This window comes from Salvelinus sp. IW2-2015, linkage group LG14 (genome assembly GCF_002910315.2).
Source record: "Salvelinus sp. IW2-2015 linkage group LG14, ASM291031v2, whole genome shotgun sequence".
In the NCBI taxonomy this organism is placed as follows: domain Eukaryota; kingdom Metazoa; phylum Chordata; class Actinopteri; order Salmoniformes; family Salmonidae; genus Salvelinus; species Salvelinus sp. IW2-2015.
Genome location: NC_036854.1, coordinates 8726879 through 8744410, shown reverse-complemented (window position 1 = coordinate 8744410; position 17532 = coordinate 8726879). Strand labels below are relative to the sequence as shown.

The 17532-nt window shown below is 44.9% G+C and overlaps 1 protein-coding gene across 2 annotated transcripts in view; it reads right to left on the bottom strand.

Annotated features, from left to right (window-relative positions):
* mthfd1l (methylenetetrahydrofolate dehydrogenase (NADP+ dependent) 1 like) overlaps positions 1-17532 on the bottom strand; it is an 85423-nt gene that overhangs the window by 26069 nt on the left and 41822 nt on the right. For both annotated transcript variants that reach the window (XM_023999669.1, XM_023999670.1), the window contains exon 19: positions 14039-14150. In XM_023999669.1, the coding sequence (XP_023855437.1) occupies positions 14039-14150 (112 nt within the window). The remainder of the gene's footprint in view (positions 1-14038; positions 14151-17532) is intronic.

Genomic DNA, 17532 nt, shown 5'->3' with positions numbered 1-17532 from the left:
AAGACAAGCCATGTTATGATCACTTTCTACCTCTCCCTCTACCCATCTCTCTATCCCTCCCACTCCTGTGGGAGTAAATCTGGAGTGAATGGCTGGTTCAGTTAGAGGTCTGTAAAGGGTTCAGGGCCTCTGATACTACAGCCCTGGGCCTCTTGAACACACTCCAACACAAGCAAATAGTCTACCTGCAATGACAGTTCTGTTAAGATACAGCTTCCTGGGGGGCCACCATTGTATGAGTCACAGGGAGACAGCGGCAACCACAGATATTCATCACCAGATGGCACAGCTATGCTGAAGGCGGCTCAAGATGGCACCGACAGACATGGCAGCTCTGCTTCAAGCTCCTAAGCAACTTTTCAGTATTTTGTTTTTGTGTGTTATTTCTTACATTATTAGCCCAGAACGTTTTTTGTGTTACTACATACTCCTGGAAATAACTTTTGGATATCAGAGTGACGGTAACTCACCAGCATTACCACTTTCCTGAATTGGATCCTTGTTCATACCCCCCAGGGCAATTAAATGGATCCTTTGTTTGTACCCCCAGGGCAATTGAACTTAACCCAGAGGCTGCTCCAAGATTCGGAGTGCATTTCTAGTTTCTAGATGCCTACAAGGCCTATTCAACGCTGGTCTGACCAATCGGAATCCATGCTTCAAGATTGTTTTGATCATGCGGACTTTGATATGTTACAGGTAGCCACTGAGAATAACATATACGGACACTGTGACTGAGTTCATCAGGAAGTGTATAGGGGATGTTGTTCCCACAGTGACTATTAAAACCTACCCAAACCAGAAACCGTGGATAGATGGCAGAATTTGCACAAAACTCAAAGCGCAAACCACCGTATTTAACCATGGCAAGGTGACTGGGTAGAATACAAACAGTGTAGTTATTCCCTCTGTAAGGCAATCAAACAGGCAAAATGTCAGCAGAGACAAAGTGGAGTCACAATTCAACGGGTCAGACACGAGACGTATGTGGCAGGGTCTACAGACAATCACGGATTACAAAGGGAAAACCAGCCACATCGCGGACACCGACGTCTTGCTCCCTGACAAGCTAAACACCTTCTTCGCCCGCTTTGACAACAATACAGTGCCACCGACATGGCTCGCTCCCAAGGACTGTGGGCTCTTGTTCTCCGTCGCCGATGTGAGTAAGACATTTTAGCGTGTTAACCCTCGCAAGGCTGCCGGCCCAGACTGCATCCCTAGCCGCATCCTCAGAGCATGCGCAGACCAGCTGGCTGGAGTGTTTATGAACATATTCAAGCTCTCCCTATCCCAGTGTGCTGTCCCCACTTGCTTCAAGATGTCCACCATTGTTCCTGTACCCATGAAAGCAAAGGTAACTGAACTAAATGACTATCGCCCCGTAGCACTCACTGCTGTCATCATGAAGTGCTTTGAGAGGCTAGTTAAGGATCATATCACTACTACCTTAACGGATACCCTAGACCATTTCAATTTGCTTACCGCCCCAATAGATCCACAGACGATGCAATTTCCATCGCACTGCACATTGCCCTCTCTCATCTGGACAAGAGGAATACCTGTGTAAGAATGCTGTTCATTGACCATAGGAAACACCACCTCCACTTCCCTGATCCTCAACATAGGGGCCCCACAAGGGTGCGTGCTCAGCCCCCTTCTGTACTCCCTGGTCACTTGTGACTGCGTGGCCACGCACGCCTCCAAATCAATCAAGTTTACAGATGTCACAACAGTAGGCCTGATTACCAACAATGACGAGACAGCCTACAGGGAGAAGGTGAGGGTCCTGATGAAGTGGTGCCAGGAAAATAACCTCTCAACAAAGCTGATCGTGGACTTCAGGAAACAGCAGAGGGAGCACACCCTTATCCACATCGACGGGACCGCAGTGGAGAAGGTGAAAAGCTTGAAGTTTCTCAGCGTACACGTCGCTGAAAATCTGAAATGGTCCACCCACACAGACAGTGTGGTGAGGAAGGCGCAACAGCACCTCATCAACCTCAGCAGGCTGAAGAAATTCAGCTTGGCCCCTAAGACCCTTACAAACTTTAACAGATGCACAATTGAGAGCATCCTGTCGGGCTGCATCACCGCCTGGTACGGCAACTGCAACCCCTGCAATCGCAGGGCTCTCCAGAGGGTGGTGCGGTCTGCCCAACGCGTCATCGGGGGCACACGGTCTGCCCTCCAGGACACCTACAGCACCCAATGTCACAGGAAGGCCAAAAAATATCATCAAGGACATCAACCACCCGAGCCACGGCCTGTTCACCCCCTATCATCCAGAAGGCGAGGGCAGTACAGGTGCATCAAAGCTGGGACCGAGAGACTGAAAAACAGCTTCCATCTCAAGGCCATCAGACCTTTAAATAGCCATCATTAGCCGGCCTCCACCCAGTACCCTGCCCTGAACTTAGTCACTGTTAGTAGCCGGTTACCACACGGTTACTCAACCCTGCACCTTAGAGGCTGTTTATGTTTACATATTGCTTTACTCATTTCATATGTATATACTGTACTTTATTTTAGTCAAAGCGACTCCGACATTGCTCGTCCTAAAATGTATATATTTCTTAATTCAATTATTTTACTTTTAGATTTGTGTGTATTGTTGTGAATTGTTAGATATTACTGTACTGTTGGAGCTAGGAACACAAGCATTTTGCTACACCCACAATAACATCTGTAAATATGTGTATGTGACCAATAACATTTGATTTGATTAGATGACAGCTAACACCACTAACACTGTTAGGGGTACAGGTTTACATTTCATCACACTGAAACTGTCAGCAAAGAGCTAGCACAGGGCTAATGACAACATAGACAACCAGCCTTGTGACCACTTCCTGTTGTTTACACAGGAATCCCACTCCTGGATGTTTCCAGTAGGGACCCCTGGTCCACTGGCCCTGCCCCAGTAGGCTGTTCCCCCCCACCAGGGCTCCTCCAGGCCATGACATAGCCAGCTCCTCCCAGACTACACCCCCTCTCAGTGGGCTTCCTGTGCCACTTCCCTAGGCGGTCAGGGGGAAGTTACTGTTTCCACTGGTGAAAGGTGGCATTCCTGACAGAGGTGTGTGTGTGTGTGTGTGTGTGTGTGTGTGTGTGTGTGTGTGTGTGTGTGTGTGTGTGTGTGTGTGTGTGTGTGTTTGTCATGTGAGTGCATGCATGTGTGTGTGTTGAACTCTAGAAAACCCCAGGCCAGTCAAGTCCTGGATTATCCCAAATAAAGGCATGTCGATTAAAGGGATTTAATAAATAGGGAGGAAACGGACCTACAATAATTAAGGGAATCACCTGCAATTGTGTGTGTTTTAGAAGTCAAGCGTGTAGATTCTCCATTTAACGTCTGGCATGATGTCTAACTGACCACGGACACACGCCACCATACTGTTCCTTCTAGCTATTCAGAGCACGCCAAAAAGTCAGGCCCAGAATTTCACAGTCCACAATATAAACTGAGTTTAACAAGTGATGAAAATGTGTTTATCCATAAAACTCTACTCATCTGGAAATGCATATGGGAAAATGAACAGAAACAGAGGATTGAAACAGTGTATTTAAGCTATTTGACCACAGAAGAGATTAGTGTATTGAGAGTGTGGTTAGGAAGAGGCGTCCTCGGACCCAAAATGTTACATACTGACAAACGATAAAACACAATCCCTCGGTTGTGGTGACTATTTTCTGGAAAGGGGGTGAGTTTCCATGAGAAAATGAAAGGTGTGTATTACATCATGGCTACACTGTTATACGGGCTAATCAACAGAGAGAGATAGAGAGAGCCGGACAGAGAGGGAAAGAGGGATAGAGAGCGAGAGGGGGAGAGTCTGCTCTGCTTAACCTCAATGTCATTAAGCCATCCGTCAGAGATGCTGTGGTTTTTGGGGCCTAAAAAACACATTCTGCATTTCAACTGGTGGCCTTTCCATTTGTTAAAATCAACAACGCATGTCCAAATCTTAACCAAAGTGAACTACAGAGAGCAGACTGTTTTCTTGCATTTCTAGAGGGGTAGGAATTTGTTTTTGTGTTTATCCTGGCTGTGACAACATGGTATTACTGTCAAGTCCTGGCAATGACTAGAGGTAAGCTGAATTGATCACCAGAGAAAAAGCTTATTTTGGTCTCATTTTGAAACCTTGGTAGTGGATTAATGATGATCCTTTCACAAATTGCGATTGTCCATTGACACAACCACACACACAGTCACCGCCGAGTACGAGAGAAAGACAGAAACAACACGGTAACCCAGAGGATGTCTAAAGGAAGCCCCTGTGAGTTTCCTGGTCTGTGTGGTGACCTCAAACTAGTGAGGATTGTTGCCAGTGAGGATTGTTGTGAAAAGCTGTGGGGCTACAGAGGACAGAGCAGGGGAGTAGTGAGGCCTGCTCAGGGTTACTACCAGTCACAGATCTGGAGCAGCAGCCCAGCCTCAACACACACCACACCACACACACACACACACACACGAAAAGTAAGCCAGGTCAGCGCTAGTTTCTCCACCCCCCCCCAAAAAACACTCCCATTTTCCCCCCAATATGAACGACGATGCAGATTTTTAGATACGATCACTGATAATACCTATTCCTAACAAGTTTTATTCCATTCTTTACATTATTCTCTCAGGTTCCAATCCTGACTTTAGAAACTAAATGTGTGTTATTCACCTGAATTAGCCTATGCATTAATGTCATTGGGAGGTCTGCGCAAAAGTTGTCAAATTTGTGTTCAGCTCAACAAGTTAGGTTGCGTCTAGTTATTCAAATGGATCCACATTCCTTCATCTGTGTGTTTTGTACAAAGGGGAAAACCCAGTGTCCCTGTTGTTAGAGGTTATTTGAGTGCCCTCTCCTCCACACCAGACCAGACCACTAAGGATGCAGGAATAGCAGGAATCTGACATGTGGAATGCATTTCAAAATGGGAGTCTGTCTGGGACTAGCCTCCACTCAGGGTGCACTCTCTCTTATCTACACTACAGTCAGTGCAAGACTGAAGGCTGAAACTGACTTGAAAACTACCACAACTAAACCATGTGAGAAGGATAGTACTACACTGTCACCTTCAACTTACTGTAATAAGTAATAACCACATGATTCTGGTGTTTTGTTCTTGGCAAGAGGGAGGGGAGGCAGGTAGGGGAGGGGAAGCAGAGTAGAGGAAGAGGGGAGGAGAGAAAGGGGGAGGGGGCATCACAGCTGTCTGAGGAGCTTCAGAGGGGAGGGTAAGTTCCTAACATACCTGAGAGTCTGGTAACAAACAGACAGCAGAGAGGGAGAGTGAAGGGAGCAGGAGAGGGACTATGAACACAGGGAGCAGGAGAGGGACTACGAACATAGGGAGCAGGAGAGGGACTACGAACACAGGGAGCAGGAGAGGGACTACGAACATAGGGAGCAGGAGAGGCGACTTTGACGAACATGGGGAGCAGGGAGCAGGAGAGGGGACTACGAACACAGGGAGCAGGAGAGGGACTACGAACATAGGAGCAGGAGAGGGACTACGAACACAGGGAGCAGGAGAGGGACTACGAACACAGGGAGCAGAGAGAGGACTACGAACACAGGGAGCAGGAGAGGGACTACGAACACAGGGAGCAGGAGAGGGACTACGAACAAGGGAGCAGGAGAGGGACTACGAACACAGGGAGCAGGAGAGGGACTACGAACACAGGGAGCAGGAGAGGGACTACGAACATAGGGAGCAGGAGAGGGACTATGAACACAGGGAGCAGGAGAGGACTACGAACACAGGAGCAGGAGAGGGACTACGAACACAGGGAGCAGGAGAGGACTACGAACATAGGGAGCAGGAGAGGGACTATGAAACAGGAGAGATAGAGGTAAAGAGAGAGCGAGGAAGGAAAAAGAGGAAGGGATGAGATGGCCCTTCCACACTTCTCTCTCCTGACTGTGTTGTGAAACTCTACACTGGGAGCGTATTGCCAGCGCATTCCTTCAGGTCAGTAGAGGGACAGTAACTATCTGGGCATAAAGGTGGCCACACACAAACACTGTAACTTGGTAGTAAGTAGTAGTACTGTGGGTTTAGCTAGAACTAAACACACTGGGCATCACCTTAAAGACAGTTCACTACCACTCTGTGTCCACAGGCAAAAACACACACATTCCCATTATTCTTTCACAGAGACTGAGAAAGGATTAAAAAAAAGAGAGCGAGAGGAGATGAGAGAAGGAGAGTAAGACACGGAGGGGAGGATGGATAGAGAAATATGGAAAGAGTCAGGTATGCTTTGACATTGATGGATTAGGCTGATTTACTCCAAAGCATTCCACAGGCTCTTACGATTACAAATCTGCTTCCTCCTCTAACGGAACTTTCCACAGTTCCTAGAAAGCTTCGAACCCTAGTCTGGAGCGTGGACTCCTCCAAGCAGCAACCCTAAGGTACCAGGGCCAAAGGCAGGACCAAGGCCAGAGGCTTGAGGAAGGCCCAGGGCAGGACTCCTCCAAGCACCAATCCTGAGGTACCAGGGCCAGAGGTTCGAGCCAGGACCAGAGGTTCGAGCAGGACCAGAGGCTAGAGCCAGGACCAGAGGCTAGAGCCATGTCCAAGGCAGGACTCCTCCAAGCAGCAACCCTGAAGTATCAGGACCAGAGGCTAGAGCCAGGACCAGAGTCTAGAGCCATGTCCAAGGCAGGACTCCTCCAAGCAGCAACCCTAAGGTACCAGGGCCAGAGGCAGGACCAAGGCCAGAGGCTTGAGGAAGGCCCAGGGCAGGACTCCTCCAAGCAGCAATCCTGAGGTACCAGGGCCAGAGGTTCGAGCCAGGACCAGAGGTCGAGCCAGACCAGAGGTTAGAGCCAGGACAGAGGTTAGAGCCAGGACCAGAGGTTAGAGCCAGGACCAGAGGTTAGAGCCAGGACCAGAGGTTAGAGCCAGGACCACAGGTTAGAGCCAGGAACCAGAGGTTAGTGCCAGGACCAGAGGTTAGTGCCAGGACCAGAGGTTAGTGCCAGGACCAGAGGTTAGTGCCAGGACCAGAGGTTAGAAGCCAGGACCAGAGGTTAGAGCCAGGACCAGAGGTTAGAGCCAGGACCAGAGGTTAGAGCCAGGACCAGAGGTTAGAGCCATGTCCAAGGCAGGACTCCTCCAAGCAGCAACCCTGAAGTACCAGGGCCAGAGGCTTGAGCCAGGACCAGGACTCAGGAGTAAGTGGACCAAAGGTACTGGAAGCCAAGAACTAAGCTAAAGTTCAACCCTGGAGTTGTAACTTATGGTTTGAGTCCACTCTTCCCAGGAAACCCGGGGTTTGAATTCCTCGCCAAAGCGTGCGTGCGCGCTTCCGCACAGAATGTACAGTTGAAAAAGAGCTGGCCGTCATTTTTTTAGTTACTGTGTCTGTGTGTGTTACTTGCACATCGCACTCTTAGAATTATGGGGGACCCTGGAGACTTTGAGGAACCCTGGAGTTCCTCAGGGAACCATTGGTAGTCAATGGGTTCATATTTGCTACTTTTGTTAGTTGAGGGGTACTGGGAAGAATCTTTCATCCTTCAATGTAGCAAAGGCTTCCTGGAGAAAAGTGTATATATTGTAGCTATATCTTCTAGCGGTGGCAGCTGTTCATAAGATTTGTGGCTTATTTGGGGCGTGGCTTTAAAAAAAATCTATTTGGCCACTCATGAGAGTAATTGTCATGTGTTCAGTTGCAGAGTCAATAATAGAGCCTGACTGATAAATCGGTTGACCAATAAACATTTTTTTAATCAAATATTTGTATCCATCTTATTCCAAAGATAAAGCACAGATATTATAGACATCGAAGAAACAAATACATCTGCTCATTATCAGTCTTTTTTATGCCTGAAGAGGGCGCTCTACGAGCTGATCATTGAACATCATTCAGCCTTAGGTCACAACGTGAGAGATGGTAGGTATGGTGGTTTGACAGTGAGTAGCTTGCCACAGCCAGCGTATTTGAATAAGTATATAATCAAAAGTACAATTCACCAAGCAAGCAGCACTGTCATCACATTCTCACGTAGTTAACGTTAGCTGGTTTGCTAGCCAGCAGGGTAGTTAGCTCAATCTCTGTTACTTATGTACTAACACTGGAATGGCGCCAAAGTGAACACTCATCCTTGATACAAAAATGACACCGTTACTGTCTTGGCCTATTATGTTAGCGAGTGGGCTTATTTAGTTAATTTTCCAAAATAAACAATCTGCAAAAACCAAGTCAGTTGGTTACATATGTACAGTGGCTTGCGAAAGTAATCACCCCCTTGGCATTTTACCTATTTTGTTGCCTTACAACCTGGAATTAAAATGGATTTTTGGGGGGTTTGTATCATTTGATTTACACAACATGCCAACCACTTTGAAGATACAAACAAGAAGTAAGGCAAAAAAACAGAAAACTTGAGCGTGCGTAACCATTCAACCCCCCCAAAGTCAATATTTTGTAGAGCCACCTTTTGCAGCAATTGCAGCTGCAAGTCTCTTGGGGTATGTCTCTATAAGCTTGGCGCATCTAGCCACTGGGGTTTTGCCCATTCTTCAAGGCAAAACTGCTCCAGCTCCTTCAAGTTGGATGTGTTCCGCTGGTGTACAGCAATCTAAGTCATACCACAGATTCTCAATTGGATTGATGTCTGGGCTTTGACTAGGCCATTCCTAGACATTTAAATGTTTCACCCTTAAACCACTCGAGTGTTGCTTTAGCAGTATGCTTAGGGTCATTGTCTTGCTGGAAGGTGAACCTCCATCCCAGTCTCAAATCTCTGGAAGACTGAAACAGGTTTCCCTCAAGAATATCCCTGTATTTAGCGCCATCCATCATTCCTTCAAGCCTGACCAGTTTCCCAGTCCCTGCCGATGAAAAATATGGATGGTGTTCTCGGGGTGATGAGGTGTTGGGCTTGCCCCAGACATAGCTTTTTCCTTGATGGCCAAAAAGCTCAATTTTAATCTCATGTGACCAGAGTACCTTCTTCCATATGTTTTGGGAGTCTCCCACATGCCTTTTGGCGAACACCAAACGTGTTAGCTTATTTTTGTCTTTAAGCAATGGCTTTTTTTCTGGCCACTCTTCCGTAAAGCCCAGCTCTGTGGAGTTTACGGCTTAAAGTGGTCCTATGGACAGATACTCCAATCTCAGCTGTGGAGCTTTGCAGCTCCTTCAGGGTTATCTTTGGTCTCTTTGTTGCCTCTCTGATTAAAGCCCTCCTTGCCTGGTCCGTGAGTTTTGGTGGGCGGCCCTCTCTTGGCAGGTTTGTTGTGGTGCCATATTCTTTCAATTTTTTAATAATGGATTTAACAGTTTTCCGTGGGATGTTCAAAGTTTCGGATATTTATTTATAACCCAACCCTGATCTGTACTTCTCCACAACTTTTTCCCTGACCTGTTTGGGGAGCTCCTTGGTCTTCATGGTGCCGCTTGCTTGGTGGTGTCCCTTGCTTAGTGGTGTTGCAGACTCTGGGGCCTTTCAGAACAGGTGTATATAAACACTAAGATCATGTGACACTTAAATAAAGTCCACCTGTGTGCAATCTAACTAATTATGTGACTTCTGAAGGTAATTGGTTGCACCAGATCTTATTTAGGGCCTTCATAGCAAAGGGGGTGAATACATATGCGCGCACCATTTTATTTAAACAAGTAATTTTTTTCATTTCACTTTACATATTTGGACTATTTTGTGCATGTCCATTACATGAAATCCAAATGTATTTTGAAAATTCAACAAAATAGGAAAAACGCCAAGGGGGATGAATACTTTAGCAAGGCATTGTATCACTCAGGCCATGTGATTGCATTCATGAGATAAGTAGCTAACTTTAGCTAGCTAGCTAAATTAGAACATGTGACTAAAACCAGTGAGGCAAGCATATCTGCAAAAACGTTTTCAGTCATCAGTGCATGCCATTTGCAGTTGGAATGTATAGCTAATACAATTTTGTATTGAATAGCAGAGTAATGTACATACAGTACTTTCAGAAAGTATTCACACCCCTTACACTTTTCACATTTTGTTATGTTGCAGAGTGGGATTAAAATGGAATTAATTATATTTTTTGGTCAACGATCTACACAAAAAATTGTAACGTCAAAGTGGAAGAAAAATTCTAACAAGTATCTTGATTAGATAAGTATTCAACCCCCGAGTCAACAGATGTTAGAATCACCTTTGGCAGCGATTACAGCAGTGAGTCTTTCTGGGTATGTCTCTAAGAGCTTTCCACACCTGGATTGTGCAACATTTGGCCACTATTCTTGAAAAAAAATTCTTCAAGCTCTGTCAAATTGGTTGTTGATCATTGCTAGACAACCATTTTCAGGTCTTGCCATAGATTATCAAGCAGATTTAAGTTAAAACTGTAACTAGGCCACTCAGGAACATTCACTGTCTTCTTGGTTAGTAACTCCTGTGTAGATTTGGCCTTGTGTTTTAGGTTATTGTCCTGCTGAAAGGTGAATTCATCTCCCAGTGTCTGGTGAACCAGGTTTTCCTCTAGGATTTTGCTTGTGCTTAGCTACATTCAGTAATATTTTTGATCCTGAAAAACTCCTCAGTCCTTAACGCGAACAAGCATACCCATAACATGATGCAGCCACCACTATGCTTGAAAATGTGTATAGTGGTACTCAGTAATGTGTTTTATTGGATTTGCCCCAAACATAACACTCTTTGTATTCAGGACAAAAAGTGAATTGCTTTGCGACAATCTTTGCACTATTACTTTAGTTCCTTATTGCAAACAGGATAAATGTTATTGAATATTTGTATTCTGTACAGGCTTCCATATTTTCACTCTGTCAAATAGGTTAGTATTGTGGATTAACTGCAATGTTGTTGATCCATCCTCAGTTTTCTCCTATCACAGGCATTACACTCTGTAACCGTTTTAAAGTCACCATTGGCATCATGGTAAAATCCCTGAGCGGTTTCCTTCTTCTCCGGCAATGTTAGGAAGGACGCTTGTATCTTTGTAGTGACTGGGTATATTGATACACCATCCAAAGTGTAATTAATAACTTCTCCATGCTCAAAGGGATATTCAATGTCTGCTTTTTTATTTTTACCCATGCAACTTGTGACTTGTTAAGCACTCCAATAAACTCCTATACTTAAGTACACTTGCCATAGTAAAGGGGTTGAAAACTTATTGACCCTAGACTTTTCAGCTTTTCATCTAATCTGTAAAAATTTCTAAAACATAATTCCACTGACATTATGGGGTATTGTGTGTAGGGAAAAAGTCAAGGGGTGTGTATACTTTCTGAAGGTACTGTATGGTTACTCTAAGAAAACATTGTTGTAATGAACAGCTAACTTGTGCTTGTCATAGGTTGCCATAAAGTGTTTGTTTATGTGACCTTTGACTGTTGTAAACACTGTGTGTAAATCTACTCAGGACAAATGCTAACGCTGACAAGGTGGTGGCATGACAAACGACATGTTATTGCATTTCAATGCTTATTTGTGAACAGTGCAGTTTCCGATTTACTTGAGACAAAGTTTAATTAATTCAGCCAGCCACCCCTTGTCTTGGTTTAGGACAAATACTTTTACATACTTCTTATCCACTTCCATTGATAGACACATTTTTAAGTCATACCTAAGAAGGTAAACTAAAAAAGTTTTGTATTTACTGTCTTATTTAGAAGATATACACTGAGTGTACAAAACATTAGGAACACCTTCCTGATGTTGCGTTGCACCCCCTTTTGCCCTCAGAACAGCCTCAATTCGTTGGGCATGGCCTTCACAAGGTGTTTAAAGCATTCCACAGGGATGCTGGCCCATGTTGACTTCAATGCTTCCCACTGGTGTGTCAAATTGGCTGGATGTCCTTTGGGTGGTGGACCATTCTTAATACACACGGACACTATTGAGCGTGAAAAAGCCAGCAGCGTTTGCAGTTCTTGACACAAACCGGTGCGCCTGGCGCCAACTACCATTCCCCTTCAAAGGCACTTCAATCTTTTGTCCTGCCCATTCACCCTCTGAATGACGCAAGCGCACACACATGATCCATGTCTCAATTGTAGCAAGGCTTGAAAATCCTTCTTTATCCTGTCTCCTCCCCTTCATCTACACTGATTAAAGTGTATTTAAAAAGTGACATCAATAAGGGATCATAGCTTTCACCTGGTCAATCTATGTCATGGAAAGAGCAGGTATTCATAATGTTTTGTTCACTCATTGTAGTTGCTTTTTGGTAGATATCCTGTAAGCCACAAATAAAATGTTCTTAAAAAATGTACATTTTATCATTTATTAAGAATTCATAATTTAGAGTACCTGTTAATCCTTTACAGCACAATGTGTGTACAAAAAGGTCAGTTTTTCATTCCACCTCTGTATGACAATTCCAGTGGGTCAAAAGTTTACATACACTAAGTTGACTGTGCCTTTAAACAGCTTGGAAAATTCCAGAAATTTATGTCATGGCTTTAGAAGCTTCTGATAGGCTAATTGACATCATTTGAGTCAATTGGTGGTGTACCTGTGGATGTATCTCAAGGCCTACCTTTAAACTCAGTGCCTCTTTGCTTGACATCATGGGAAAATCAAAAGAAATCAGCCAAGTCCTCAAATTTTTTTTTTTTGTAGACCTCCAAAAGTCTAGTTCATCCTTGGGAGCAATTTCCAAAAGCCCGAAGCTACCACGGTCATCTGTACAAACAATAGTACGCAAGTATAAACACCATGGGACCACGCAGCCGTCATACCGCTGAGGAAGAAGACACGTTCTGTCTCCTAGAGATGAATGTACTGTGGTGTGAAAAGTGCAAATAAATCCCAGAACAACAGCAAAGGACCTTGTGAAGATGCTGAAGATGCTCGAGGAAACAGGTACAAAAGTATCTATATCCACAGTAAAACGAGTCCTATATCAACATAACCTGGAAGGCCGCTCAGCAAGGAAGCCACTGCTCCAAAACCGTCATAAAAAAGCCAGACTACGGTTTGCAACTACACATGGGTACTTTTTGGAGAAATGTCCTCTGGTCTGATGAAACAAAAATAAAACTGTTTGGCCATAATGACCATCGTTATGTTTGGAGGACAAAGGGGGACGCTTCCAAGCTGAAGAACACCATCCCAACCGTGAAGCACGGGGGTGGCAGCTTCATGTTGTGGGGGTGCTTTGCTGCAGGAGGGACTGGTGCACTTCACAAAATAGATGGCATCATGAGGTAAGAAAATTATGTGGATATATTGAAGCAACATCTCAACACATCAGTCAGGAAGTTAAAGCTTGGTCGCAAATGGGTCTTCCAAATGGACAATGACCCCAAGCATACTTCCAAAGTTGTGACACAATGGCTTAAGGACAACAAAGTCAAGGTATTGGAGTGACCATCACAAAGCCCTGACCTCATCCTATAGAAAATGTGGGCAGAACTGAAAAAGTGTGTGTGAGCAAGGAGGCCTACAAACCTGACTCAGTTACACCAGCTCTGTCAGGAGGAACGGGCCAAAATTCACCCAACTTATTGTGGGAAGCTTGTGAAAGCCGAAACTTTTGACCCAAGTTAAATTTTTTAAAGACATCGCTACCAAATACTAATTGAGTGTATGTAAACTTCTGACCCACTGGGAATGTGATGAAAGAAATAAAAGCTGAAATAAAATCATTCTCTCTACTATTATTCTGACATTTCACATTCTTAAAATAAAGTGGCGAATCTTACTGACCTAAGACAGGGAATTTTTACTTGGATTAAATGTCAGGAATTGCGAAAAACTGAGTTTAAATGTATTTGGCTAAGGTGTATGTAAACTTCCGACTTCAACTGTAGCATTCCATTGTTACAATAGTCACCATTTTGTTACAATATAATATTGAAACACTAATATAATACATAAATCATGTCACTTACATTTATATTATTTAAAAAGTTTCAACATTTAACCCCTGCCCTCACAAAAAGGTATCCGTTTGAACCTTTACAAATGAACTGAAAGGGTTCCCCCACAGTGGCAATCATTTTGAGCCACAAAAGGTTCCTCGAGGCTCCTTTATTCTAAGAGTGTGCACTGAGGACACTTACCTACAAATCCGTCCTCTCCGACCAGCTTCAATGCAAGCTTGTCTGCCAGCACCGAGGAGTTGCCATGGGCGATGTTGGCAAATGGCCCCGCGTGGACAAACACTGGAGAACCCTAGAACAACGGAAGGGCACACCATTTTATTTTATTTTTTTAATTACCCAAAGTGACTTACTAGCAAACCCAGCACAAACAAACATGTAAGCTGTACCTTTACATTAATTTGCATTCTACAACTACATCATTGAGTTTCAGGACTGCATATTTGTCTAAACATTATTTGTCTACACAGCAGCTGCAGGTTAAGAGCTGGGAGGCACTAGTAGTGCAAAGTGCCAGTGTTAATACACAGAACAACCCCATTCAGCCATTGGACTATTTCTATAACAATATACAAGGTCAACTACAACGTTTGAGGAAGAAAATTGCTAACACCTCAGTCGAAATACTGGGAGAGGGGATAAGCTTGGAGGGAGAAAGCTGGGAGAGGGGATAAGCTTGGGGGNAGAAAGCTGGGAGAGGGGATAAGCTTGGGGGAAGAAAGCTGGGAGAGGGGATAAGCTTGGAGGGAGAAAGCTGGTAGAGGGGATAAGCTTGGAGGGAGAAAGATGGGAGAGGGGGAAACTGGAAGGTGAGTGAAAACGCTTTAGCTATTGTTTTGTCATGTGACAGGGCAGAGACAAATACCCCCAGTCCCACAGAGCTCTAAATCACTTGTTTAATGAGCCTCTTACAAATGCTTTATAAAGCATCTACTTAAAATCGGAGAGAAAACAGAAAAGAGCACAGTGGGAGAGAATGAATGAATGAGTGTGTGTGTGTGTGTGTGTGTGTGTGTGTGTGTGAGATTGTATTGAGAAAAAGAGCAACTAGAGAGATAAATCAGCAGATGAAAAATGCCCATTTGAATAGGTATCCTGTTGCTGTTACCACCCTTTCCATTGTGTGCTCTTTCTCTGACCCTATAGGAAAGCTAGCATACGTCACATAAAAAGTGAATCTCTGTGTGTGATGACAACCCCTGAACTCTGATTGGATGTTTTGTCATTCCCCCCAGGAAAAACATTCAGGAAATAAAACCACCAGCTCTCACAAATGAAATGGGAAATAAATAAAATAAAAAAGGCAATTGTGTCAGTTCTCCAGTCGGTGGAAAATAAAAGAGGAAGAGAGGATTAAACACACCCAGGGGGAAGGGATGGAGATAAAAACAGGAAGGAGGAGATCGTTTCATCCTTTCCCCTTTTCACACCTCTCTCTCCAATACACCGTCAGCATCACACACAAAAGGGCAAAAGGTTAGACTGGGGTCAATCAGGTGTCAAAACTAAGACTGATTGGTCCATTTAATCATGATCCACTCATGTAGACTGTAAACCCAGATGCCTGTACCAATCCTACATACACTACCTATTACTCCACTGTCACTGTTTTGAACTCTGTGAGGAACAAGTGGAGGAGAGGCGACAGCTTTGAGAGAAAACCATAGCAGAGGAATACAAGGTCTGACTTCATCGGAATGTACATGATGGGGAGGGGGGCGGTACGTGTGTGTTGTGGATGGAGCATTACGCTTTCATCAATTGCGGTCACATCTGTGTAAACAACTCTGAACTGTCCCTAACAGGCCATAATTAGCAGTGCCAAGCTGAAGACATCACTCCTAGAACGTGTCTGTATCTACAGTGCCTTCAGAAAGTATTCACATTCACGTCGCCGGAAGCTCCGGACCGGGACCTGTCGCCGGAAGCTCCGGACCGGGACCTGTCGCCGGAAGCTCCGAACTGTGGAGGCGCACTGGAGGCCTGATGCGTGGGACCAGTACAGGTGGTATCGGGCTGATGACACGCACCTCAGGGCGAGTGCGGGGAGGAGGCACAGGACGCACAGGGCTGTGAAGGCGCATTGGCGACACAGTGCATAGAGCCGGCGCAGGATATCCTGGACCGAGGAGGCGTACTGGAGACCAGTAGCGCTGAGCCGGCACAACCCGTCCTGGCTGGATGCTCACTTTCGCACGGCAAGTACGAGGAGCTGGCACAGAACGCACCGGGCTGTGGATGCGCACTGGAGACACATTGCGTATCTCCGCAAAACATGGTGCCTGACTGGTCCCACGCTCCTCGCGGCGACTGTCTTGCTCCAGACACCAAAACATCCACTCTACCTCATCACTCCCCTCAACTATCTCACAATACTCCTCGCTCAGTCTATTCCAATATTCCTCTTTGCTCTCAGACTCGCCCCTCGGCTTCGCCGACCAACCCCTGGGCTTCCGTCGTGGTCGTGAACTTCGGAGTCGCCGTTGATCCTCCTGCGTCTGCTTCCATGGAAGGATTTCGTCTCCTGCCATTATCTCCTCCCAAGTCCCGGATGTCTTCTCCTCCTGGCCACGCTGCTTGGTCTGTTTATGGTGGGATCTTCTGTCACGATCGTCATAAGGAGTGGACCAAGATGCAGCGTGGTGTTTCCATCCTTTTATTTGGAAGAGAAAACTTAAAGCACAAAAACAATAAAGCGAATAAACGAAACGTGAAGATACATGCAGTGCAGAACGCAACTACACAAAAACATAGTCAAGATCCCACAAATACAAATGGGGAAATGGCTACCTAAATATGATCCCCAATCAGAGACAACGATAAACAGCTGCCTCTGATTGGGAACCATATCAGGCCAACATAGAAATACAATTCCCCTAGATAACCCACCCTAAATCACACCCCGACCCCTCTCTATGGTCAGGGCGTGACAATACTTAACTAATCGAGATAGTTCTCTCTCTCGTTTTTCTCTCTCCCCCAAATGTTAGAATTTTTCTTCCACTTTGACATTTGAGTATTTTGAATAGATTGTAGAATAACTTTTTTAAACAGTTAAATCCATTTTAATCCCACTTTGTAACAACAAAATGTGGAAAAAGTAAAAAATTCTTGGAACAGTGACACATTTTCTGTTTTGGCTCAGAACTCCAGCCCTTCGGATTTTAAATTATACAATGACTCTACAAACTTGTTGGATGCATTTGCTGTTTGTTTTGCTTGTGTTTCAGATTATTGTGTGCCCAACAGAAATAAGTGTGTCATTTTGGAGTACTTTAATTGTAAATAAGAAAATAATAAACTCAGCAAAAAAAGAAATGTCCTCTCACTGTCAACTGCGTTTATTTTCAGCAAACTTAACATGTGTAGATATGTGTATGAACACAACAAGATTCAACAACTGAGACATGAACTGAACAAGTTCCAGAGACATGTGACTGACAGAATTGGAATAATGTGTCCCTGATCAAAGGGGGGGTCAAAATCAAAAGTAACAGCCAGTATCTGGTGTGGCCACCAGCTGCATTAAGTACGGCAGTGCATCTCCTCTTATTGGACTGCACCAAATTTGCCAGTTCTTGCTGTGAGATGTTATCCCACTCTTCCACCAAGGCACCTGCAAGTTCCCGGACATTTCTGGGGGGGGGAACGGTCCTAGCCCTCACACTAGGTCC